We start from the raw sequence: 26,606 nt of genomic DNA, 5'->3' as shown, positions 1-26,606 counted from the left end.
CATGACCAATTCTGGACAGTGATTTGGGGAACCCTAAGACGTAACGCACGTGTCAGACGGGTAGCTGGTGTTCTCCCTCCTGAACGTGGGAGGATCAAGACAGCGGAATGCACCGCATGCCCCCGCAAAGGGTACATCCCTGAGGAAGTTTGCAGCTTTTCTAACTTTTGCTGTGCTCTTATCAACTTATTTAGAATATTATATTGGCGAACATATTATTTAAACAAGAATTAGGCTACTTCATTTGAACGATTTGCTGCCAACTCACATAAGAACGCGTGCTGGCTTAATTGCCTCATCGATATTGTTTTAATAAATTGGTTTAAGCAGACCCTAAAACCACCCCTTATAGGCAATTTTTGCATTGATTTTAATAAAGACACAACATTTTACTAGCAAGTTAAAAATATTTCAATGTTTCTGAGGACTTTTGAATTAATTTCTGCATAGACACACACCTTAAAAAGAGCGAAAGAGACTTCGCCAAGAAAAAAAAGATGGATTTATTGAACGACACGTTAAGTTTTTGTGCTCCAACAGAGGATCATGTTGTCACACTATACACTACACCCAATAAAAACCTGCCTAATCAGGTTAGATGTCATTGAATGAAAACGAGGCTGTGAGGGATAGACTTTTGCTGTGTCCAAAATCGCACTCTCTTGAGTAGGGTGAATTTGGGTAGTCTGGGACATTTTTTGCAATTTTGACTTCTGCTATTTATTTCGATATCTATCTAACACATTAGACTTTTCTGAAATCCCTAAGATGTTTTCTAACCTATATTCGCCGTACTTTATGCATGCCAAACACAATATCACCAATTTTTAAAAAGCATTATGAAAAAAATGGCAAGTACAGAAATCTCAATAAGGAAATATTTCAATATCAGGAAAAATATTGGTACTGCACTGCACATTTTGTATGTCTCCCTATATCTGAAACACCAACTTCAGGTCTTGCAGTCTCCACTAATGAGCTGATGAGTTGAATCAGGTGGGATAGATGAGGGAAACATACAAAATGTGCAGGGCTGGGGGTACTCCAGGACAGGTTTGAGAACCACTGAACTGCCTGAATTTGATTATCTGGGACGGGTCACTTTGTAATCTGGGACATATGTATTAGGCCTAAAAAAAACTATATTCGCCGTACTTTATGCATGCCAAACACAATATCACCAATTTTTTAAAAGCATTATGAAAAAAATGGCAAGTACAGAAATCTCAATAGGGAAATATTTCAATATCAGGAAAAATATTGGTACTGCACTGCACATTTTGTATGTCTCCCTATATCTGAAACACCAACTTCAGGTCTTGCAGTCTCCACTAATGAGCTGATGAGTTGAATCAGGTGGGATAGATGAGGGAGACATACAAAATGTGCAGGGCTGGGGGTACTCCAGGACAGGTTTGAGAACCACTGTACTATTCTGTAATATATTTCATTGAGTTAATTAAAGGCCATGGATATTTTCATATTTTAGCTGACTACTGACTGTGTGGGTGGAGAAGGGTGGGTGGGTGTGCATGCGTGTGTGCCTGGGTGCAGATCCCCCTCCTGCTCAGTGATTTGAACCGTTGTATATACTAAACTAACTGGGAATTTGGGACATTAAATTAACTGTATAGCTTTGCTTGCTACTGGAATACGTTTCCCAGATTCCATCTCTGTAGTATCTCTCTAGCTAGCTGGTTTAGCTAGCTGCTAGCTCCTGTGAACTTATGCTAATGTTATAACCTCCAGTAGTCCACATTAACACCCATTTCTCATTATAGCATATATTGTCCCTTGTCATTAGACTTATAAAGTCCCTAAATACATATTTCCTCCATTTGAAAACTGTCCCAGATTACCCAAAGCATGCTGTCCCACATTCTCAATCATATTTAATAATGTGGGACAACAATTCCATCTCTGTAGCATCTCTCTAGCTAGCTGGTTTAGCTAGCTGCTAGCTCCTGTGAACTTATGCTAATTTTATAACCTCCAGTAGTCCACATTAACACCCATTTCTCATTATAGCATTATCCCTTGTCATTAGACTTATAAAATCCCTAAATACATATTTCCTCCATTTGAAGACTGTCCCAGATTACCCAAAGCATGCTGTCCCACATTCTCAATCATATTTGATAATGTGGGACAACAAAAAAATGTTTGAAAGAAAAAAACTAAAACACATTTTCAACACTTTAATACATATTTTGTTGCTTGAATAGATCACAAACATAATTTGACAACAATTAGGAACATTGTATTATTTATGCATTACTCAAGTCAGAATCCAATGTCACTGACCTTGTCATGCAATTCCCAGGGGAGCTTCTTGATTGACAAGTGCCCCACCCCTTTCTGTGGAATCACCCCAATGAAGTCCTGTGATTTCAGTCACATCATGACATCTATGCTAAAATTATAGTAAAAGTCCTGTTGACTAAATTGAGTTAGAACAGGAAACAAACACACTGGAGTTTAGGTGTCCCAGATTACCCGAATTCACCCTAGGTACTTATTTTGAATAAGTACTTCGTGACCACTAAAAAAATTATGTTCTATAGTATGAATGTGGGTAGTAATGTAAACTGGACGCGCTACATTTGCCACGTTGTCATTATCACATGACCTACCAGCTAGAGTTGCTTCACTTCAGTGCCATTCGCAAATGCATGTTCATTGTATGCACACTTCAGAATCTCACTGCAAGTAGAAGGTCATCTGGGTACATTGTGCCTACTTTATTATGAGTACTGTGAATTCGGACATACCTCTTTTGTCGCATATGTTTTTCAGCTACTGTATAGGCCTAGTAGGGTATGCGATTTCGGATGGAGCCTAAAAGTCTTTACAATGGCACACACTATATAAAGGTCCTAAATCGTGTAACTTTTACAACTCAGAACTTTCAAAACTTTTATGGCGTTTTTGTCTACTGAAAGTCTTTTTTTTTTCAGAAGGACATTTGAACAACCAGCTGAACAATCGGTATGTTGTTAAACAACAGTACAATCAAACAATACGACTGTACTTCTATCAAGCCTAAAAGTCTTTACAATGGCACACACTATATAAAGGTCCTAAATCGTGTAACTTTTACAACTCAGAACTTTCAAAACTTTTATGGCATTTTTGTTTACTGAAAGTCTTTTTTTTTCAGAAGGACATTTGAACAACCAGCTGAACAATCGGTATGTTGTTAAACAACAGTACAATCAAACAATACGACTGTACTTCTATCTCTCACGGCCTCATTTTCATTCCTGTCAAATATGATGCTATCCTGACCGAGGTCTATACAAACCAGTTGACAGGTATTTTTTATGAATCAGTTATATGAAATTGCACTAACATAAATGTAACAACTTGCCCCAACCTGACATTAAGGAAAAATTCCCTTGTCCTGAGTACATCTTTTAACCTTTCTTGTTACAATCTACATTTATTATATAATCGACCCTTGCCTGAAATGATATGCCATTTTAATGTGTTATCCAATACTATTAAAAATATGATATTGGAATGTTAGATTGTATGACAGAATTTGCTAAATATTATAACATAAGAAGGATTTGAATTAGATATTTGAAATCAATATACAAAACCGCAAAGCACTGTGCAATATTCAAACAGTATTCAAATATTTCTTAGCCCTGTGGTTTTGGAGATCCCGTTTCTGTAATAATACATGAATCTAGTTGTTTCACAGACCCTTTTCTGAACTTCAGCAGGGCATTTCGGGTGAACACGTGCCTTCCTTTTTGAATTTAGAGAGAAATGCACGCATCACCACTTGCAGGAAGCTCACTGCCGGATTCAATTTCTTTTATTTCAGAGCAGAGGACAGAAAATAACTCTCTTAGATGCTGAGTGGGAAGAGTCTTTGGGAGGCTGCTTTTACTTCCGCTTCTATTTTCAGAGGCCCATCTAATCATCAGGAGTTCCTTTTTTGTCGTCCCTGCATCCCTCCATCTTTTGCTTAGTTGATTCCTATTTGTTTATGAGTTCCTTCCAGCTGTGAGAAGTTTTTTACGGACTGTTCACCGTAGACTTTGATACCGCGTAATTCATTTCAAGAGCATCCTGACCTCCAAATGTCCTAGTTTTAAAACATACAGATGTAGGATTAGCATAGATCTTTAACGTGGATGAAAATGTATATGCAATGGATAATTTCAAAAAGAATTTTGGCACATTGTTGGTGGGCATATTTTACAATGTGCTGTTTGTTAAAGCTTTCGTTAAAAATAATGAAAGAGATGCTGAATTTTGTTATCTCTTTTCTCTCTCTCGCGCTCTATTTCGTTGTCACTTCCGCCCACCCTTCTCATCCTGCTCTCTTCCTCCCTCTCCAATGTATTCGCCCCCACAGAAACTGTCACCTCCCTCCCTTTCTCTCTCCCTACTTTTCGCGTGTCTCTCCACGTTGACACTGTATTGTTTCTTTCTCCACGCATTTGCAGATGTTCCTCAATTTGCTAGCGACACCGATAACGATATTAGAGTTTTCTGAAGATTGATTCAAAAGGCGAGACTTGATGTCTGGAGACAGTAACTGCTCCCTCCATCGCTGTCTCCCTTCTCACTTTCTTTTTTTTGTATCTCGCTCGGTATTCGCCGCACAGAATGCACTCAGATCAATACAAAAAAGCCCACACCCCTCCCTTATCCTCTGCCTCCCTTATCTTTTCACCCCCTCCCACCCACCACGTCTCTCTCTCTGACTCATGCAGAAATCCCTGCATGCCTGAGCCCAGTTTGTGTTTTCCCTCTCTGATTGCAAGGCTGACTTGCATATAATGAGGTTTGCCGGAGAGAACAAGTGAAAAAGAAGTACGAATGAGAGGTAAGTGGGTTCTGATTGGTAAAACCCCCTCCACCCCCGCATGTTCATTTACACACACGTACCTTCAGACCCCCAAATGCACACATTTCTATTCCTCCTACCACACCAGCCCGTCTCGCCCAGCACATCCACACACGCACACACTCTCTCTCTGATTCAAGTTAATTCATTATACATCAAAAGAACAATCTGGACTGCTGTGAAACCACAGTGTGACCAATAACTGTCGACAGATGTGACATTCCTTTAACAAGACACACATTAAATCACTGCATATCGGGTGTGTCCTCCACTAGCATTGCAGTTGATGAAAGAGGAACACAATACAGTGGAAGTACAATATACAAAATATACAGACCACAATGTAAAAAGGGAAAATGTGCAGTTAGTTTGCTGCTTCTTCTTGATCTGAACCTTAAAAATGTCCAGTAGTGTAATATAATGTAGTAAGATAGTTTTATTCATATTAAATAATATTTTTGTGTGTATATATATATATATATATATACACACACACACACTACCGGTCAAAGTTTTGGGATCTGTAAGTGTCTTCAATCTTCAGTGTCACATGATCCTTCAGAAATCATTCTAATATCCTGCTCAAGAAACATTTCTGATTAATATCAGTGTTGAAACAGTTGTGCTGCTTCATATATTTGTGGAAACTGATACATTTTATTTTTCAGGAATATTTGATGAATAGAAAGTCCAAAAGAACTGCATTTATCTGAAATAGAATCATTTGTAACATAAATGTCTTTACTGTCACTTTTGATCAATTTAAGGCATCATTGATGAATAAAAGTATACTTGCATTCATTAAATTCAGAAAATTAGGTCTCAGATTTTGGAAGCCACTGTATAAATACTTTGAATGATTGATGTCATATTTAATATTTAAGTTATGTAAAGTTGTTTCTTCTTCATTTAGTACATATTTGAGTAGCTTGTAAATTAAACACACTTCCTCACTCCTTTGCTTCATGGGAAGTCCAGCATTTCTGCTGCTATCATCTCTTCTGTCTTCTCTCTCTCTCTCTCTCTATCCCTCTTCTTCTGTTCTTCTTCCCCCAAGAGCTGTTAATGTGAATTAAACATTAAAAAGCTTTCAGAGGCTTGAGGTTGTTGGAATACATACGTCAATGGTTCTATACCCCCTCGATCTCAAACATCGTGTTTTTCCAACCCCTATGTCTCATTTTCTTCTTCCCTCCTGGTTTTTCTCACTGCATTATCTCTGCATTGCTCATTGTTCTTGCTGCACCTTCTCCACCTCTTCATTTAATTCTCTCATATTAATCACTGTCTCTTTCCCCGTGTGTCACCTGGACCACTTCATCCGTCCTTTTACCATCATCCCACCTCTTCTCTCATTACTTTTAAAAAGTTGGCTACAGGCGATCACCCACCTCCCCTTTACATCCCAAGGGAGAGCAGGGGAGAGAACAGGAGTGTGTGAGAGAGAGGGAGAGGGATGGATAAATGAGGGGGCAGGAAAAACCCCCTGGTGTTGTGCATTCACCTGCAGAAAACTCCCTGCCTTTCCCACCTCCGCTCTGCTCATCTGTATTCCGAGTCTTTTCTCTGCTCTCGATCTCCCTCCTCCCACCTCGATATCTCATCTCCCCCTCCTCCCTCGCTTCTGTCCCTCAGTATTACTTTACCTGCAGCATAGTACAGCAATGAAACACTAGTGGCAGTTTTCAATGTTCATCAATTAATCACAATTCAGATGCACTATATTAGTGGTACAGAATAAAAACAAATGAAACATATTAATATATATATATATATTAATAAAAATGTAAAAAGTGGTAGTGGACATGGCACCGTTGAAAAAATGAAAGTTTTATTATTTGCATCTATGGTTCTATGACTTTTTCTATGAATCTTTAGATTTTTTAAATGTTCTTCACACTAAGAAAAAATGGTTCTTTTAAACACTCAAAACAATGTACCATATCCTGGCAGTTCAAGTAATCAACATAAGCAGAAGTCATTAAGCTCATGCAGTAAGGTCTCTCAGTGAGAGAGAGATAGCAGGCTAATTAAAGTCAGGTTGAGAGCAATTTTAGCAGTTAGTTATTCCATCTTGTAATTTGTAAGAGAAGAAGAAGCATTTTCACTAATGGTCTCAGATTGGGATCCCAGTGTAAATATGCATATGCACAGACATATTATACACCCACACAATATTTTTTATCTGATGTGAAAATATAACTATAATTTTCATTTAATTTATATAAAAGAATGCATAATAATTAAGTAGGCCTATGATTTGTCAAATTGCCTGTTATGTTTCTTTTATATTATTAGAAATCATGATTAGAAATGATTAAAAATTACATTTAATAAGTATTTATTTTATTATTCAGATTAGAGATTATACAAATAATAATTGAATATGTAGCTACACATTTTGTTTTTATTTGTATTGTGTAAATGTAAGTTCCTTAAAACAAAGCCATTGTTTAATGCTTTTCAAAAAATAATTCTGGGATTAGTACTGTAAATCTTTGAGTTTTACAAAAATGAAAAGTGAAAAAAGATTATTTCGTTATTTGGGAATTGTAATTCACCAAAGGGATATTTGATCCAAACCTGTATGAACATGAATAACAGTTGACGGTAGTAGGTAGCTACTGTCATCTGTTTTGTTACTCACATTATTCAAAATATCTTCTTTTGTGCTCAACAGAAGAAAGAAACACTTACATGTTTGGAACAACTTTGACATACATTTCGACAGAATTTGAATTTGTGGGTTAACTATCCCTTTAAAAATAAATAAGTTGTTGTTTTCATTTGTTGTTTTATGTTAATATTCATTTGTGTGTGTGTGTGTTCCCTTACTGTGCTTGTGATTATGTTACAAGGAAACCTATTACGCATTATGACGGGATGCGTGTCTTATTTTTTAAACGCGTTTTTGCTTTATGGCTTTTTGGCCCTACCAAGTCGCCGTGTGTTTGTGTTTGGTTTCGATGAAAATGGCGGACGAGCTGGAAAGAGTACGAATTTCAGCCGCGGAGATACGAGCAGAAGCATCGAGTTTCACCGCACACAGCGACAGCGTAAAAGGTTAGGAATTCTCTAAATGTTTAAAACAATGTAAGAAAGGTAGTAGTCCAAGACCAGCCTTATTTTGACATGTCACGTTAAAGTTAGGGTTCAGTTTGCTAATAGCTAGCTAACGTAAGTCAACAACAGTCGTTTAGTCACCCCTATTGTGGGTTGAACTGCACTTGTTTTGAAAGCATTCGACATCTCTTGCGTGGTTTTTCTGCATTGTATGCAATAATATGCCCTGTAGTGTCACATAACCTATTAGTGAAACGCGATTTCATTTGTATAAGGAAATAAGTGTAATGCTAACTGTAATACTGGCAATTGAAGGCGGCAACTTCTTGAATGAGATATGAATTTTAAAGGGAGACTTTATAAATAAGATGCTATCCAACTCCAACTCTTTAACTTCATATCATAACTTGATTATTGTCGTCTAAGTGTTTGTAGTCAATGTATATTGGTGGGTTAGCATGTTACATTGCACATGCAACAGGTTATTTTCCTCGGATACCATAGCAACAGCAATTTGGCCTTGGATTTTTCATCAATAAAAGCATTATATGTTGTGATCTATTTCTGTCTGCTATAAAGTAGTATAAATAATACTATTTTCTTCAAATTTACGACATTTTCCTAATGAAGAGTTTCTCAGCCAGAGGGTCAGGGCCCAGTAGGTGGCCTCAATATACCTTTAAATTATTAAAAAATAAAAAATAAACGTAAGCACACATGCATTGTACAAAATGTGTAGCCATTTATTTTTTCAGGAAATAATTTATATAAATGAATATATTTTAGTATGTAATTATGTATTTAGTTATGTAATTATCGCAAAGCAGTTATAATTATTCTCATTTGCACATTCTCACAGTCTTGGACAACCTAGATATTTGAGGTAGTCTGATTTAAAAGTGTAATTTCTAGACTTGGAAAAGTAATGCAAATGAATTAAGGTTTTTGTCTAGTTGTCAAGCTCTAAAATATTTTATCAGGCAGAAATTGTGAGTAAAGAAATGTTTAAGGAAAAAAACATTTTAGTCTTTAATCCTTATCCATGGGGCTTGTGAATATTGTTGTGGACATTGGGAGTCTATGAAGTCAAAAAGGTTAAGAACCACTGCCCTGATGTAATGTACTCTTCAGGCAATAAAATATTTGTTTTCTGTTTTTGTCATCTTTTTCTTAGAATTGCGAGAGGAGGGTAAGAAGCAACGGCAGCGAGACGGTAAACATCCAGACTTGCAGTGGTACAAACCTGGTGCTGTCCATCCATGCAGACATAAAGACAGCGCAGAAGGAGCCAGCTCAGACCCCATGCATCCACCGGATGATTGTGTTTTTGGTAATGACACCAAAATGCCTGACAGCTCACCTGCCAGTCCTGGATGCTCTCACGTAAGCACTGGAGACTTTCCAAATGATCACAGTCAATCTGAAGTACATTTTAACACTAAAGGACATGTAGGTGTTGTTAACCACCAACTTATGGATGGAAATGCTGTTAAAAGCATTGAAGGAGCTGGTATGCCCAGGTCACCGAAGCAGTCACGAAAGATGCGTAAACCTGACCGTGAGATATATCAGCCAGGGGGGCGAAGGTCTCAAGTACACAAAGAGACCAGGGTGAGCAAAGAATTAGATGGGGATCGAAGGAGAGAGGAAGAAGTGAGTGTAAAAACTGCTGAAACAATTACTAAGTGTGAGAAAGAGGAAAAGCGTAGAAACAGGCGAGGCAAAGATGGCAAGAAAAAACAAGAGTCCAAGGGAACTGTAGACTCCCCTTCTGCAAACAAAAATGAGAATAATGTAGAGAGTATCACCGGTAAAGTCAGCATTCTCCATTTAGAGTCTGAGGAAAGCAGAGATGGAGCTAGGCAGGATGGAACAAACCGGAGAATACCTAGTGGGGAAGGGCGAAGAAGCCAAGCAGGTGGAGGGAATGAAGTGACTGGAGAAGACAAAAAAATGGAGAGGGGTAACGGGAAATCCAGAGCAGGAAGAGAAAAAGGTAACAACCAGGTCTTTGCCAAGAAAGAGGAAGTGGAGGGGGTAGGAAAAGGCTCAGAAGCAGATCAACCTGAAGGAAAAAAGCAGAGAAATGTTGGCGGAAAGGAGGCGAGTCGTGACCAGAACATGAACCATGAAAAACAACAAGGGAACAGGCCAAAAGAGCAAGGAAAACCATCTGAGAGAACCGATTCAAACAGAGTCAACTCTGCCTCGAAGCGATACTCTCAATCAGACATCCGGCGTCCTCGAAACCGCACCTACAGCACGAGTTCGGCCAGTAGCGGGACCAGTATGGATGGTCTGGCTGAAGCTGAGAGACTTAGAGGGGAGGGTCATCAGTTGGCCACACGCACTGCGGAGAGAACCACTGGACAGAAGGAGTACATCCGAGGAAGCCATGGCCGCCCGAGGAGACGGACGGCACGGACATTGTCCTCCACAGATTCGCTGGAGGAAAATGAGGTGTGGGGGAGAGAAGATAGAAGAGGCAGAGTTGCTGACGAAGCCAAGAGCACCCACAAAGGTCCTGAAGGGGGCGGAAGAGGGCAAAGAGCACCTGCATCTCGCGGTCGAGGAGGAATTTTAAGAGTTTCTTTGGATAAGCATTCAAGCCAGGAGCAAGCGAGCCGAAAAAACCCTAGAGGTCATGGGAGGGGCATCCTAGTGCTTCCTGCCCACACTGATCTAACTTTGACCCCTGACCCTGGGCCTCAGCTTGGAGGAATGAGAGGAGGAATGGGTCTGAGCCGAGGAAGAGGGGGCCGTGGAGGAGGGACAAGACGCCTTTGGGACCCAAATAACCCGGATAAGAAACCAGCACTGGTATCAAGCCAACAATCCCAGCATGCATCTCTCCAGCAGGCTTTGTACTTGCAGCAGGGTGGATGCGGGCCGCTGCACTTTCTGGACACTGATGACGAGACCACAGGAAGTCCTCCTGTCCGCCAGGGCGAGTTTTTTCAAAACCAGCAAGCCGCTGCCATGGCTTACTACAAATTCCAGAATTCTGACAATCCCTACTGGTATCCACTATCAGCCAATTCCCCGAACACTCCGCCACGCTATCCTTACCCATATCACATTCCCTACCAAATTCCTGGCTCTAATGGGATGTATCCCGCCTCTGTGCCACCTTTTTATGGACCCTATGGGCAAGGTGGGCCAGGTTATCCCTCTCCAGCGGGATCTGGTCTCACTCCAGAAGAGGCAGAGGTGCAGACGAGAGGAGAGCTGGGAAAGTTTCTTCGGCTGGCTGACAGTCAGGAACTCCAACTCGGTAACCTGTTGTCCCGAGAACGACTGAGCCCGGAGGGTTTGGAGAGGATGGCCCAGCTCAGGTGTGTAATGAATGTTCAACGTTGTGCATGGGAAAGATTTTTTGTGTTAGAGTTCTACCCTAATAATAAACATTATTACAGCCCGTTGAATTTTTCCTCTAATGTGTTTATATTACTTCTGTTGTTTTTGCAGGGCTGAACTCCTGACGTTGTACGAGCGGGTGATTTTGACAGACATAGAGTTCTCCGACTCTCAAAACCTGGATCAGGCTCTGTGGAAGAATGTATTTTACCAAGTGATAGAGAGATTTAGGCAGCTACTGAGGGACCAGATGTCAGACACGGCCCCACAGATCAAAACCATGCTGATGACCATTCTAGAAGAGGTAGATATTAAAGTCTTTGTCATTGTCTAATTTGTTAATTTTTTTTCCCCCTGATGTCACATTTACACTAACATTATTAAGTTTGTGGTCAGTAAGATTTATTTAGTGAGAATGCACATTTTTTTTTTAAATTTTATAAACTTTGTAATAGTCCAAAATTATTGCTCTTAATAAATGCTGTTATTATCAGGGGTGTACATAAGTGGTGCGCATGTGCGAGCAAAATAAAAAATGCGCTGTGTAAATAAGTTCAGACCGCTCATTTGCTTTATATTATATATAAACTTTATATTTTGTTTTATTAGGGCTGGACGATATGGCCAAAATTTATATCACGATATATTTCTTAATTTCGGTCGATACGATATAATTCCGATATCGATATGAACACTATTAAAAAAGCCTCATAAAAACGGCCAAGAACGGCCACAACAGATGTCTGTACCTACAAAATAATGAAAAATGTATTTGCCAACTCTAAGAAACCTACTCCTATAAAACTATATAATATTTTAGGAAAAAAATGGTATATAGCGTCATTCTGTATTATAATCAATTTGTGACAGGACGATAAGATGCAATGCTTACTTTTTTCCCTAGGGGGCAGTATTCTTTGATTCACTGCTACAGAAGTTGCAGACTGTATTTCAGTTCAAGCTGGAGGACTATATGGACTGCATGGCTATACGAGCAAGACCTCTACGCAAGACGGTACGCTCCTTGTGTTTCTCTAATATGAGCTCATGTGATGAATTATTTAGGAGTATGTGCCCAGTTGCAACAAAGCCCTTTAAGAAAGTTATAATTGTAGGGCTTGTCTTGTAACAGGCACTTTTATAGTTAGTTCTACTGTTGTTGAGCACATTAAACAAGTGGGAATCCACTTTACCTTGTTGCAGGTGAAGTATGCTCTGATCAGTGCCCAGCGCTGCATGATCTGTCAGGGGGATATCGCGCGATATCGTGAACAGGCTAGTGACTCTGCTAACTATGGGAAGGCACGCAGGTAATTCTGTCATGACCACGTTAAACAGAAAAGGTGTATTTGACAGCATAGTACACTATTGACGCTTTTCCACTGCGTGGTACGACTCGGCTCGGCACGGCTCTTAATGAATTAATGAAAAAAAATTCATGCTAATTCATTTTATAATTGGGCAATACACTATGATAAACAGAAGCACATGCATGTATACTGAAATATGGCGCTTTTCCACTGCGTGGTACGGCACGGTACGGTTCGGCTCAGCACGGTTTGCGTTTCCACTGCAGTTGAGTACCACTTTAGAGTGGGCGGGATTATTCACATGTCGTTATAGTTGCGCCACCTCTACTACCACGACTCCTAAAAAAAAAACTTTTTCATTCCGCATCGCCCCCTCAAACTCTCGCTGGATCCGCTCCTCTGCTATCAACGAGAGGAACATCTGTTCTTGCGCAACAGACAAAAAAACTTTTTGGTTGTTAAAAAAAGGTGCGCTTGTTCAAAACAGTTGCGTTCGATCCTTCGCTGGCTGTGCTGATTTAAATCTAGCGGTTCTGTTGTGTTTGTGTCGCAAGTTCAGTGATGCAGGTAGAGACGAATCTCTCCGGCCAATCCGTGATCAGCAGAGTTTACATGTCACGTTTTGGTAACGGTACGGTTCACTTGGAACCCCAACCGAGGTGGTACTAAAAAAAGTACCAGGCACTGTACCCAGTGGAAAACCCCCCAAAAGTGAACCGTCCCGAGCCGTACCATGCAGTACCATGCAGTGGAAAAGCGCCATATTTCAGTATACATGCATGTGCTTTTGTTTATCATAGTGTATTGCCCAATTATAAAATGAATTAGCATGCATTTTTTTTTAATTAATTTACCAATGACAAAGACATCAATTAAGTTTTCATATTTCAATGTTAACCTTTTTTTTTTTCTTATGTGCAGTTGGTATCTAAAAGCTCAGCAGATTGCTCCGAAAAATGGGCGACCCTACAACCAGCTGGCCCTGCTAGCAGTGTATACGGTGAGACATCAGCATAACATAATTTTTATTAGACAACGTGTTAGAATATTAACATTTTAATAGAAAATATTAAGACTGGTTAATTGCACTTGTATTTATTACTTATTTGAGGCTTCTTGATTTTAAATCAGTTGTTTTATTTTTTCTTTTCTTTTTCTTCATTACTTGCTTCTTTGATATTGGTTTAAAAGATGACTATTAACATTAAAGTTAAGTAAATTCTTTCTCCTCCTGTCTCTCATTTAGAAGCGAAAGCTGGATGCTGTATATTATTACATGCGTAGTCTAGCTGCCAGTAACCCAATCCTCACAGCCAAGGAGAGCCTGATGAGTCTGTTTGAGGAAGCCAAGCGCAAGGTTTGCATGTTAACACTGCTGCTCCAACAGAATAATCCCATTTTGTTTTTTTTATTTAAATTCAAATATTAATGGCATTGTTAAACAATATTGGTTGTGCAGCTGAAAAATGTCAGTATTCTTATTGTCATATTTGTTCATCTCTCCTAACCCAGGCTGACCAGATTGAATGCAGACGGAAGCAGGAAGTAGATGGAGGTACCCGTGGTCCCCGAGGTCATGTTGGTGGGCGTCGTGGTGAGGACGCCACTCGTGTGGAGATCTGGATACGTCCCACCGGGCATCCGGGAACTTCTCGTCCGACAGGCAGTGAATCAGGCAAAGACTCTGAGCAGGATGGAGAGCTGGGAACTCTAAGTCCCAGTGATGTGAGTGCTTATTAAAACGTGTCATTTGCGCTGGCTGTTTGCTCTGCTCACAGATAAATCTGGATACGGATACAATTTTTAAAAATGTGAGGAACATCTGTTCTTGCGCAACAGACAAAAAAACTTTTTGGTTGTTAAAAAAAGGTGCGCTTGTTCAAAACAGTTGCGTTCGATCCTTCGCTGGCTGTGCTGATTTAAATCTAGCGGTTCTGTTGTGTTTGTGTCGCAAGTTCAGTGATGCAGGTAGAGACGAATCTCTCCGGCCAATCCGTGATCAGCAGAGTTTACATGTCACGTTTTGGTAACGGTACGGTTCACTTGGAACCCCAACCGAGGTGGTACTAAAAAAAGTACCAGGCACTGTACCCAGTGGAAAACCCCCCAAAAGTGAACCGTACCGAGCCGTACCATGCAGTACCATGCAGTGGAAAAGCGCCATATTTCAGTATACATGCATGTGCTTCTGTTTATCATAGTGTATTGCCCAATTATAAAATGAATTAGCATGCATTTTTTTTAAATTAATTTACCAATGACAAAGACATCAATTAAGTTTTCATATTTCGATGTTAACCTTTTTTTTTTTTCTTATGTGCAGTTGGTATCTAAAAGCTCAGCAGATTGCTCCGAAAAATGGGCGACCCTACAACCAGCTGGCCCTGCTAGCAGTGTATACGGTGAGACATCAGCATAACATAATTTTTATTAGACAACGTGTTAGAATATTAACATTTTAATAGAAAATATTAAGACTGGTTAATTGCACTTGTATTTATTACTTATTTGAGGCTTCTTGATTTTAAATCAGTTGTTTTATTTTTTCTTTTCTTTTTCTTCATTACTTGCTTCTTTGATATTGGTTTAAAAGATGACTATTAACATTAAAGTTAAGTAAATTCTTTCTCCTCCTGTCTCTCATTTAGAAGCGAAAGCTGGATGCTGTATATTATTACATGCGTAGTCTAGCTGCCAGTAACCCAATCCTCACAGCCAAGGAGAGCCTGATGAGTCTGTTTGAGGAAGCCAAGCGCAAGGTTTGCATGTTAACACTGCTGCTCCAACAGAATAATCCCATTTTGTTTTTTTTATTTAAATTCAAATATTAATGGCATTGTTAAACAATATTGGTTGTGCAGCTGAAAAATGTCAGTATTCTTATTGTCATATTTGTTCATCTCTCCTAACCCAGGCTGACCAGATTGAATGCAGACGGAAGCAGGAAGTAGATGGAGGTACCCGTGGTCCCCGAGGTCATGTTGGTGGGCGTCGTGGTGAGGACGCCACTCGTGTGGAGATCTGGATACGTCCCACCGGGCATCCGGGAACTTCTCGTCCGACAGGCAGTGAATCAGGCAAAGACTCTGAGCAGGATGGAGAGCTGGGAACTCTAAGTCCCAGTGATGTGAGTGCTTATTAAAACGTGTCATTTGCGCTGGCTGTTTGCTCTGCTCACAGATAAATCTGGATACGGATACAATTTTTAAAAATGTTTTACAATAACAACGTCCACCAAGAAACAACTAGCAGCCCACCTGTTGCACTAAAGGAAAGAAATATTCCTCTGAGCCACGCAAATGTTTCACAAATGTTTCAAAAAGCGGGCACAAACAGGCACACACACACGTATGACACGCATGCAAACACCCGCGCACATCAGGAGAGCCAAAGAGGTCATGTCGAGTTGTTTATGAGCTGCACAGTATGAGGCTGACTATGAGTCACCCATCAGTGGCAGAAAAGGGCGTCATTGTGCCGTGATGCAGCTGTCATTTTGGTAACCTTGGATATTTGTCCACGTCAGCATTAAATGCACACTTAAACTTTAAGAAAGTTGACCTCTTCCATCGCACCATTTGTCTTTTGTAAGGGTTAGCAGGTTGTTTTGAGCACGCTGCTTCAGGCAATACACTGATTTAATTAAATGAGAGCGCTTTAGGTTTATCAGTGAAACAAGGTTATCATCCTGTGGCGAGTTTGTCAATTTTCTGATTGGTTTGTTTACGTGTTGAGTCTTGGTGACTGTGTGTGCACTATGGAGCTATTGGTTTCAGGGAGAAAACATGAACTATTTTTTTACTACGATGAACGATCGTTATAATTACAATAATTTTTATAGAGTTAACAAAAAGTTAAATTACTCTCTTTCCTTACATTTTTCTGTCCTTTTCTTTACAGCTCAACAAGAGGTTTATTTTGAGTTTCCTGCATACTCATGGAAAGCTTTTCACTAAAGTAGGGTAAGTCTTAATGTCAACAGATCTATTGTAAACATCAATTTTTACTGCATTGCTTTGCTGTTAATTTGACCTTTGACATTGAAGGTCTTTATCTAGAACAATCATATTGAGAGCTCAAAGGGCTGATTTTAGAACAGATCCTAGTTTATGTATAGTAAGCAACAGCTCCTGAAAGGATTGTTTTTGGATCTGAACAAGTCAATCTACTGCATTGACTAAAAACATGTTTGATTGGAATATAATCTTCAATTATATTAGGGAACTGTTTTATTCAGAAAGCTAATTAATGTTTAAAAAGATTAGTTTTTTTGGTGTTAAATTAATAAATAAAATATGACATGTAGGGATGGGCATTTTTCAAAATTATTGTATTCGCTCGTGGTACAGCTGCGCATACCTGCAGTCGTGAATGCCGAGATGGACAGCTGTATTTCCTCAGTCGACTGCTGTTTGGATCTCATGTGATTTTTCATTGTGGTGGTGATATTATAACTCCGTTTCACTTATTCATTTGATCAAAAGTAATTCCATTTTGTAATATCATTTAGTAAGATCATTTTGATCAAAGTAACTTCACCAGGCAGGCATGACATTCTGTGATCAAATACAATCAACTTGTTAACATGCTCCACAACTCCACCCAGTGCATTTAGTTATAACTGACTTTTAGTTTGCATGCTTAAGATGTTCCCTGCATTTATGGCCAGCAAAGCAACATGTAGTAAAATTCAAATTGTATTTTTTTTTTCTAATAATGATTACAGATCGAATATTCAACTATTTGTGCACACCCCTAATGATATGCTGGTAAATACCACAGAAATTAATTTTCATTATGAATATTCTGTACTCGTTTGCATAATGTATCGTGATTGGTCCTCAGGATGGAGAGTTTTCCTGCTGTAGCGAGTCGAGTGTTGCAGGAGTTTGGGGCCCTCCTCCAGCACAGCCCCTCCCCCCTCGGCAGCACACGCATGCTGCAGATCATCACTATTAACATGTTCACCATTCATAACGCACAGATCAGAGGTAAAAATACAACACTACCAGTGGCTGTAGAATCTGGTCCATTAAAAAGAACCTCTCTTGCTTCTCACTTTGCTCTGCCTCTCAATCTTTCTGTCTTTCTCGTAGCTGAAGGGCAGGGTGAAACTCGGTCCGTATTGGAGGAGCAGACCATATCTCTTGGTTTAGCTATGTTTGGTCTCCTTGTGCAACGTTGCACTGAACTCCTGCAAGAAACACCTGCTGGTGAGTCGACAATGGGTGTTTCAAAACAACACTCTACACCTTGGCAATAGAATTGCCATTGGCTAGTACATTTTTTTTAGTTTACTCACGAGACTGATATACAATTATATATACATATATATTAGGGCTGCCCTCGACTAAAGATATTTATGGTTGACTAGTAGTCGTTCATTTTAAGCATTAGTCGACTAATCGCACTTTTATTAATAAACCATTTAAATCATGCTAATGAGCCTTTAATTCCTCATAAAGCTTGCCACAGCACACCGGCAGAAGTAATGATGATGAATGTGTCAGGAAAAAAACAGTAAGATTAAACTGCATTAACATTTTAATAATCTATTGATAGAGATTTCTGTGCTACTGTGTTAAAGTAGAGCTTCTTTGCGTGTGTGTGAGAAACAGTGCTCTCAGCAAAGCGGCGGTGAGTTGTGCGCCTTCACACTAGAGTTTACGGTATGTTAAATACTGGTACGCTGTGCATCCTTTGAGATGAATTGAAAAATAGCAAAGATCGCTTGACGGAGAGTCAAACTGAAGCGCACAGTCAGAGTGTTCGCAAGTGAAAATATATCTGTGCTAAACTTATACTTAGCCTTCAACTCACACACTGGCGAGTAAAATCTAACAATTTATTAGTTTAATGGCTAATGTTAGACATCATTTAGTCGCCCAGAGTCAAGATTTAGTCGCATTTATGCGAGTGAATTACTCGCATTATAGAGGGTTGCTAAACCTTGTGTGCTGCCTATGTAGACAGCATAAAGTCATTCTGGGTAAAACAATTTTACTTTGTAAATCAGCTTCGTCTGATTATTTGCTTTCTCTTTTTTTCCTCTTCCAGAGTCTATCCCAGCAGAAGAGCTGGGGGAGCTTGATGAAATGGACGAGGAGGAGGGGATGGTACGGGTGTCTGTCTTCCCTCCCGACCTCAGAGAGCTGCTACCCAGCATGAAGGTCTGGTCTGACTGGATGCTCGGCCACCCAGACAAGTGGAACCCTCCTCCCTGCAATATTCAGTGAGTCCTGCTTGTGTTACGTTCACAGGGCCGTGTTGATTTGAAACTGAGCTGGAGTAATACAGTACTGTGTGTTTCTAGGGGGGGTCCAGACGTGTGGCAGTGTCTTGCAGATCTGTGCAACTCTTTGGCACGCGTGTATCATGGTGAGGTTCTGCTGTATAAAGCTGATGTAGATGGAGATGGAGAAGGAGACGAGGAACTCAGAGTCCTACAGCTGGAGGAAGACAAAATGCTCTCTGGCTTTGTCCCGCTGCTCGCTGCCCCACAGGAAGCATGCTATATAGACCAAGGAACAGATGCGGTCAGTAATGTAGTAATGTACACACCTATGGATTGTATATAAAAATTAGGGCCGTCAATAACAGATACAGATACAATCATTTGCATTGTTTTTTTTTTTATTTTACATTGTTTTTTTTTAGATCCCAATTTGCAAAAATGTTCCTCATTCATGTTTTTTAAGTTAAAAATTCTATCTTGATTAATTCTATCTACATTTATTTTATTAATTGAATTAACTATTAATCTATTAAGCCCAATTGGCTTTTTTATTTTAGTATTGAATTTTATATTTTTATGTAGTCTATTCGGTCCATTATCGCCTGTTATGTGGAGAATATATCAAATTTGGGACTGTCAGTAGGTAACAATACTTTATAATTTCATCTTACTATTATGTTTTTATTTTTTTTATTTTATTTTTGTACTAATTTTCTAAAATTATTTATATTTAGTTAAAATTCAGTCTATATTTATTTTATTAAATAAATGAGCTATTATCCAATTTACTACAGTTTACCTTTTTTATTATTTATTATGTTTTTATTATTGTTTTATATTTTTATGTAGTCCATTCAGTCTATTATTGCCTGCTGGGTGGATACTATTAGGACTCTCAGTAGATAAACGTAATTTAAATTATTTTTTTCATTATTTCTTAATTTGCCATATTTTTTAAGCTTTTTTTTTTTATCCAAGTCGCTAAAACTCCATTCAGTGTTAAGGCATTAATTATTCTTTTGAGCAAAGAAAATGGTCGATAATAATTAATCAAATTAATTGTTACATTTTGTGATATTAAACATTTTCTCTAATAAATCTAATTTAGCAGCTGTAGTTATCTCTAATCTGAATGTTTTTATTTTGTAGGCTATAGCAGCTGACTGTAAGAGAGTGACCGTTCTGAAGTACTTCCTGGAAGCTCTGTGTGGGCAGGAAGAGCCGCTGCTGGCTTTTAAAGGAGGAAAGTACATTTCCATGGGAACACCTCCTACACCCAGCGTAAACACGGAGAACAAGGCGCAAATGCAAGAACAGGTATAGTGAACCTCTCGTTATGTATGAATGATGTATGAAAGAGAATTTGATCTGTTTTGTATTGCTTATCCACACACGCACACACATACAGTGGGGCAAAAAAGTATTTAGTCAGCCACCAATTGTGCAAGTTCTCCCACTGTTTTCCAGTAACTCACTCAACAGAATGTGTGGTTAACTATCTAGGCAGAGCACTGCTAATTTCACTGTTTTCTCAGGAGGATGATGTGATTGTGGAGGAATCATCTCTCTCTGCATCAGAAGGGGAGATCGATGGAGAGATGGAAGGAGACGGAAGTGAGGATGATATCAGAGAGCTGAGGGCACGACGTCACGCTCTCGCACACAAGCTGGCACAGCAGCAGAAACGGCTGGACAAGATACAGGTATCGCCAGACGCCATCTTTATCTGTACTAGGGGTTGAACGACTTCAGTTTTTACATTTTTTTTTAAGTCGACATTTATTTGATGAAAGGAGAGTCGGCATCGACTAGTTGCTGATGACGTCATTAATGAGCAAATAAGCCTCAAACACCTTGTGCACAGCTATGGCAAATGACACAGTGCTGCCACACATGTCTATTGCTCCTATAACAGCTCGTTAACAGCTCGTGGGTTGCTGTATTTCTCACAGATTTCTGCTTGTTCGAAATCAGATACAGATAAAGTAGCACAGTAAAGATTGCATTTATATGAATGCGTTAGTGAGAGAGCGGTTGCGTGTGTGAATTAATTCTAATAGCGTCTCTCTACTAATAGATCCTGTGGGTTTTAGTTACAAAGAAATATATGCTAGAACGTTTCAGTTTCTAAGCTAATTTATTGAGAAAACACAGAACAGTGTTGACAATACATTTCCGCGCTACTGAATGATTCTGTGTGTGCTACTGTCTAGCCTATGTGTGTGCGTTGCAACAGCGCAGCAGCGCATTAGATTAGAACGGCAATACCTGTACAATAAGCTGTTTAAAACGTGCATTCTCCCGTTCAGTTTCGAGCATCCAGATGGTATAATCAGCACTTTCGGAGTATGTATTTATTTGTCATTTTAGCTCTTTGCAAACGGAGTGTAAATGTGGAATTCAAAGATTTCTTAACCTGTTGCGCCCTCTATAGGACCAGCGACTAGTCGACATCAAGCTTAAAGTGTCATGGCTGAGCATTAAAGTCAACTGGTCTGTGCAAACCCTAATCTGTACACCTTGTCTACTTTTGACATTAGTGTTTCTTGCACTGTTTAAAGTTTAAATGTTTAAAGCTAATGATAAAGAGCTGAGCAAGTGTCTGTTTCTGTCCTCCAGGCTGTTCTGCAGACGGGTGGGCAGCTGGAGATTGAGATCAGGCCGTTCTATCTGGTCCCGGACACAAACGGCTTCATAGATCATCTGGAGGGCCTGAGAAAGCTTCTGGCCTGTGGGATGTACATCCTGGTTGTGCCTCTTATTGGTGAGACCCTCTTTGATAATTAAAATACACACAAATGTTTCACTCTTCCTTTCTGTTTAATGTTTCTCTTTGTCATTGTAACAGTGATCACAGAGTTGGATGGTCTGGCTAAAGGGCAGGACAGTCGTGAGGGGATCAATAATGGTGCCCATGTCCGCCAGGTGCAGGAAAGAGCCAGAGCAGCAGTCATGTTTCTGGAGAAAGCGTTTGAGGCTAGAGATCCCTGCATCAGAGCGCTCACCAGCAGAGGAAACACACTGGAGTCCATTGCCTTCCGCAGTGAGGACACTTCTGGACAAAAGGTCTGTGTATTTCTTCCCTTTGTGAAAATATGTTGGTGCTAAAATACAAATGATTATGCTGCCTATACTTCCAATAAGTTCCTCTCCCTGCTGCAAGTTTCTTTTCATGTTGATTTATTTGGATCTGAACCACTGCAAGTTTGTCATCAATTTGGGACTGCCTTGATACCAGTAACAAAGGTTTAGGTCTGGGCAACTAAATAATTATTTTTCAATATTGTTTTAGCCTTTATATGATTCAGAGTGTGTGTGTATATATTTATTTATTTATGAAATATATACCGAATATACTGAAAATAAAATAAAAAGGACAAATACACACAGTGTGTGTGTATGTATGTGTATATTCAGTGTGTATTTGCAGTTATGTATTTGCCCATTTTATTTTATTTCAGAGAAATCATTATTTTGACTTTCAGCCATTTAAATTCTTGTAGCCAATTAGTTAAAAAAATGTTAAATGCTGTTTCCCCACTCTTATTTCTTACTAAATTTATTTATGTGTTAATATTTATATGCACCAGTATAACAATACACAGTAATATTTATTTACTGGTATGTTTTACCAGAACCCTTTTTGCTTAGTTTAGTCACAAATAAATCGTTGAATCAGAGTTTGAATCGATTTATTGAAACAAACAGGTAGAACTGATTCACGAAACTGAACTTACCAACTCCACAGCTACTTTTGTTACTGAAGTCCAAATCATTGATGCCCTTAAAATTTTCTATTCCATTCCATTCCAGTCCAGTATCTATCAGCTGTATAAATTTGTATAGCCAGTTAGGGAGGTGTTCTTGCTCACGGATGACCGCAACCTGCGAGTCAAAGCTCTCACACGTAACGTGCCTGTCCGGGACATCCCAGCGTTCCTGATCAGGGCTAAAGTAGTTACAAAATGCTTTTTAAATTTTTATTTATATGCACCAGTAAAACACTCATATATACAGTGGGTACGGAAAGTATTCAGACCCCCTTAAATTTTTCACTCTTTGTTATACCATTCATTCATTCATTCATTCATTCATTCATTCAAAAACAACCCAGGGTTGACCAAAGTGCTGTCCAGATAATAGAAGTCACATAAAGATACAAATGATAATATCTCATAAAAAATAAAAAAATAATTAGAAATCCACACTAAGCAAATGTGTTTTAAGTTTTGATTTGAAAGAGGAAGCTGTCGCAAAAGCTCGGTCTCCACGATGTTTTAACTTCGATCTACACACAGAGAGCAATCCAAGGCTGCTTGATCTAAGTGACCTAGAAGGATTATGATAATGTAAAATGTCAGAAAGATACGCTGGTGCTAGGCCATGTAATGCTTTAAAAACAAAAACTAGAATTTTAAAATCTATTCTCAGTTTGACTGGTAGCCAGTGCAGAGAAGTTAAGATGGGAGAGATATGATCAAATTTTCGACTGTCAGTCAGCAGCCTGGCTGCAGCATTTTGTACCATTTGAAGAGCAACTTAAATCATTGTTTAAGAGGAAGGTATAATTGGGTGTCATCGGCATATAGGTGAAAAGATACTCCATATTTGGAAAAGATGGAACCCAATGGCAGCAAGTATAAGGAGAACAGTGTTGGAGCCAGAATAGATCCCTGCGGAACACCACAAGAAAGATGTGCAACTGAGGAAGTGTGTTTTTCAATACAGACAGAGAACATCCTATTAGTTAAAAAAGACTGGAACCAATTCAAAACGGTACCCTGAATGCCTAAAAGATTTTCCAGTCGGGAGATGAGAATAGAGTGATCGACCATGTCGAATGCTGAGCTGAGATCTAAAAGGACCAGAGCAACAGCACTCCCTTTATCTGTAGCCAGCAGAATGTCATTAGTAACTTTCAGTAAAGCAGATTCAGTACTATATAGTTTTCTAAATCCTGACTGAAAAGTATCATATAATGAGTTAGAATCCAGAAAAGAGTGAAGTTGAATAAATACAACCTTTTCCAAGATTTTTTAGATAAAAGGGAGATTAGAAATTGGTCTAAAATTACCTAAAACAGACACATCAAGATTTGGTTTCTTCAAGAGAGGAGTAACAGAGGCATGTTTTAGGCCGTCAGGGACCGTGCCAGTACTCAGACACTTGTTAATAAAAAACAGGAGATCAGGCCCTATGGTATCAACAATTTGCTTAAAAAAGTGTGATGGAATAATATCGTACGGACAAAAAGTAGGTTTCAGCTGATCAATAATGTCTTTACAGGTTTGAAGGGAAATGAAACTAATCATGCTCCAAGTAGAAGAGCACCCAATTATTTCAGGAGAGATATGAAGAGCTGCCAATGATTGTGGTCTTGACCTTGCTATCTTCTCGACAAAAAAGGCCACAAATTTTTCACATAAGAGATTAGACACATCAGGGAAAACATCAACAGCTGGATTTAAAACAGCATCTATTGTTGAAAATAAAACTCTTGGTCTATGGTGATTTTTTGAAATAATCTCTGAAAAAATTTAAATTTCGCAGACTTGACAGCTTTCTGAAAAATAGAAAGGGACTCCCTTAAAATGTCATAGGACACCTGCAACCTGTCCTTACGCCATTTGCGTTCTGCTTGTCTGCAGTTTCGTCAGAGTGAGCGAATAGAGTCATTGAACCAAGGAGCAGATTTTTTGATGGAACGCTTGATCTTCAAAGGAGCAATGTTGTTGACAATATTCAAGCAGGTGCTATTAAAACAATTAAAATATGTATTAGCGTCAAAGCTTTCTACAGACCAATTTGTAGCTGACCATTCATCGGCTGCCTTATATGCAGTAGCAAAATCCTCGCAGGCTGTAGGGGAAAAGTAGCGAACCCAGCGGGCCTGAGCAGATGTAGTACTTGATCGACGAGGGAAGGTAGTGGTGAAAGTCAGAAATTTATGATCAGAGAAGCCTGAGTCTCTGATCTCCATGCCCGTAATGTAAAAACCATGGGAGAATACCAGGTCCAAAGTGTGACCGTGAATATGCATGGGACTTTGCACCCATTGAGAAAAACTAAAGGAATCCATAAGATTACAGAAATCCTTAGATAGCGGCTTACCGGGACAACAGATGTGAATATTAAAATCACCAAGCAATAAAATTTGATCGTAGATGGTTACAACATTCCCCAAAAAATCTGCAAATTCACTCAAAAAAGCGTTACTAAACTGAGGGGGTCGATAAATAACAACACACAGAACTGGATTTGCCAAGTCCATTAAAGACATTTGAGCCTCAAAACTCTTATAAACATCAGACGGAATAATGCGGCCGTGGTAAAGGTTTTTAAAAACAACGGCCAAACCTCCCCCACGACCAGAGGATCGCGAAGAGGAGCAGTTTTGAGGAGCAAGTTCGGAGAAAGGACTCAAGTCCCCTTCTTTTGTCCATGTTTCGTGTATATATATATATATATATATAGATATATAGATAGATATAAGCTGTAAGTAAGATAAGCTGAAAGTTTAGTCATTACATGTAAGCTGTAAGTTTAGTCATTTAGCAGTAAGCTGCTAAATGACTAAATAAATTAAAATAAAGAAAAATAAATAAATAAATTAATACAATTTTATATATATATATATATATATATATATATATATATATATATATAAAAAGAAATAAAATTAAAAAAATCAGAATCATTTTAGTTTAGTGATTACACAACTGAGTTGTGAATGGATCTGAAATTAACAGTTTAAACTAATTCTGAACTGACAACTCAATTTGTCAAATCTAAAGCTACTTTTGATAGTGAGGTTCAAATGAGAGATTCTTTTATAATCACCTGTCTTAACACTCTCATGTAAGTAACAAGACAGAGAGGCTGCAAAATTAGTCTAACGGTAATCTTCAGGGAACAATCGTTGGGAGAGACTCCGACGCGGTTCCATGGTGCGCAACCCAAGTTCAGAAAATGGCTTCAACATCAACCTGCAACTCTAGTGTGAAAAATCCCTTAAGAAGTTCAGAAATGCACTTTAAAAGGACTTTAAACTCTATTTTAAAGCCACCCACTCATTGTGCGTCTGTCTCCCCAGGGCAACAACGATGATGTCATCCTGTCCTGCTGTCTGCACTACTGTCAGGACAAAGCCAAGGACTTCATGCCTGCTGAGAGAAGTCAGTTCACTTTTACTTGTTAGGGGCCAATCACCACAGGGCGCGCTTTTGAATTCCATCTGAATTTGTTTCTAATTATTAATCCATTTACACATTTTTACAGCATCTGACTTTGATTGCTATGTTTTTAAAGACATAGTTACTCCATCCAAGTTTTAAGCCATCCAAGATGTGGATGAGTTTTTCTTCATGGGAACAGATTAGGAGAAATTTTGCTTTGCGTCACTTACTCACCAATGGATCCTCTGTAGTGAATGAGTGCCATCAGAATGAGAGTCCAAACAGCTGATAAAAACATTTCTCTTCTCTGACTCACATGCTTTGTATTCTCCAGATGGGCCGGTGAGGTTGCGCAGGGAGGTGGTCTTGCTCACGGATGACCGCAACCTAAGAGTCAAAGCTCTCACACGTAACGTGCCTGTCCGGGACATCCCAGCGTTCCTGATCTGGGCTAAAGTAGGCTGAACCGCAGACCTGACCTACCGCTGTACAAACCAGTCATCCTCCACTGTGAAAGTTGAAGATGAAGAAATGTCACTCAGAGAGGATGAGTAGAAAGGGGAAAAATCCAACAAGCTTTTTGTCAAACCCCCCCCCCC

General features: G+C 39.2%; 1 protein-coding gene across 1 annotated transcript; it reads left to right on the top strand.

The window, feature by feature from the left end:
- The first annotated feature begins 7,812 nt into the window (after window positions 1-7,812).
- LOC107578000 (telomerase-binding protein EST1A-like) lies at window positions 7,813-26,606 on the top strand. The gene is made up of 19 exons (XM_016264016.1): window positions 7,813-7,930; window positions 9,105-11,265; window positions 11,399-11,591; window positions 12,192-12,302; window positions 12,491-12,597; window positions 13,519-13,597; window positions 13,844-13,954; window positions 14,110-14,322; window positions 16,498-16,559; window positions 17,443-17,588; window positions 17,694-17,810; window positions 18,655-18,829; window positions 18,911-19,133; window positions 19,982-20,149; window positions 20,368-20,535; window positions 21,452-21,596; window positions 21,681-21,898; window positions 25,926-26,007; window positions 26,342-26,606. The coding sequence occupies exons 1-19, from the start codon at window positions 7,834-7,836 to the stop codon at window positions 26,470-26,472; spliced, it is 4,707 nt and encodes a 1,568-aa protein (XP_016119502.1). The 5' UTR covers window positions 7,813-7,833; the 3' UTR covers window positions 26,473-26,606.

The sequence above is a fragment of the Sinocyclocheilus grahami genome, unplaced genomic scaffold (assembly GCF_001515645.1).
Source record: "Sinocyclocheilus grahami isolate Dianchi unplaced genomic scaffold, SAMN03320097.WGS_v1.1 scaffold32.1, whole genome shotgun sequence".
NCBI classification, from domain to species: Eukaryota; Metazoa; Chordata; class Actinopteri; order Cypriniformes; family Cyprinidae; genus Sinocyclocheilus; species Sinocyclocheilus grahami.
Note: the sequence above shows the minus strand (reverse complement) of the source record. Positions and strands in the feature narration are given on the sequence as shown.

Coding starts and splice junctions, on each gene's coding strand:
- LOC107578000 (XM_016264016.1), top strand. CDS start 7,834: ATGAAAATGGCGGACGAGCTGGAAAGAGTACGAATTTCAGCCGCGGAG. Junction 13,598..13,843: donor CCCTGCTAGCAGTGTATACG/GTGAGACATCAG, acceptor TCTCTCATTTAG/AAGCGAAAGCTGGATGCTGT. Junction 19,134..19,981: donor TAGACCAAGGAACAGATGCG/GTCAGTAATGTA, acceptor TTTATTTTGTAG/GCTATAGCAGCTGACTGTAA.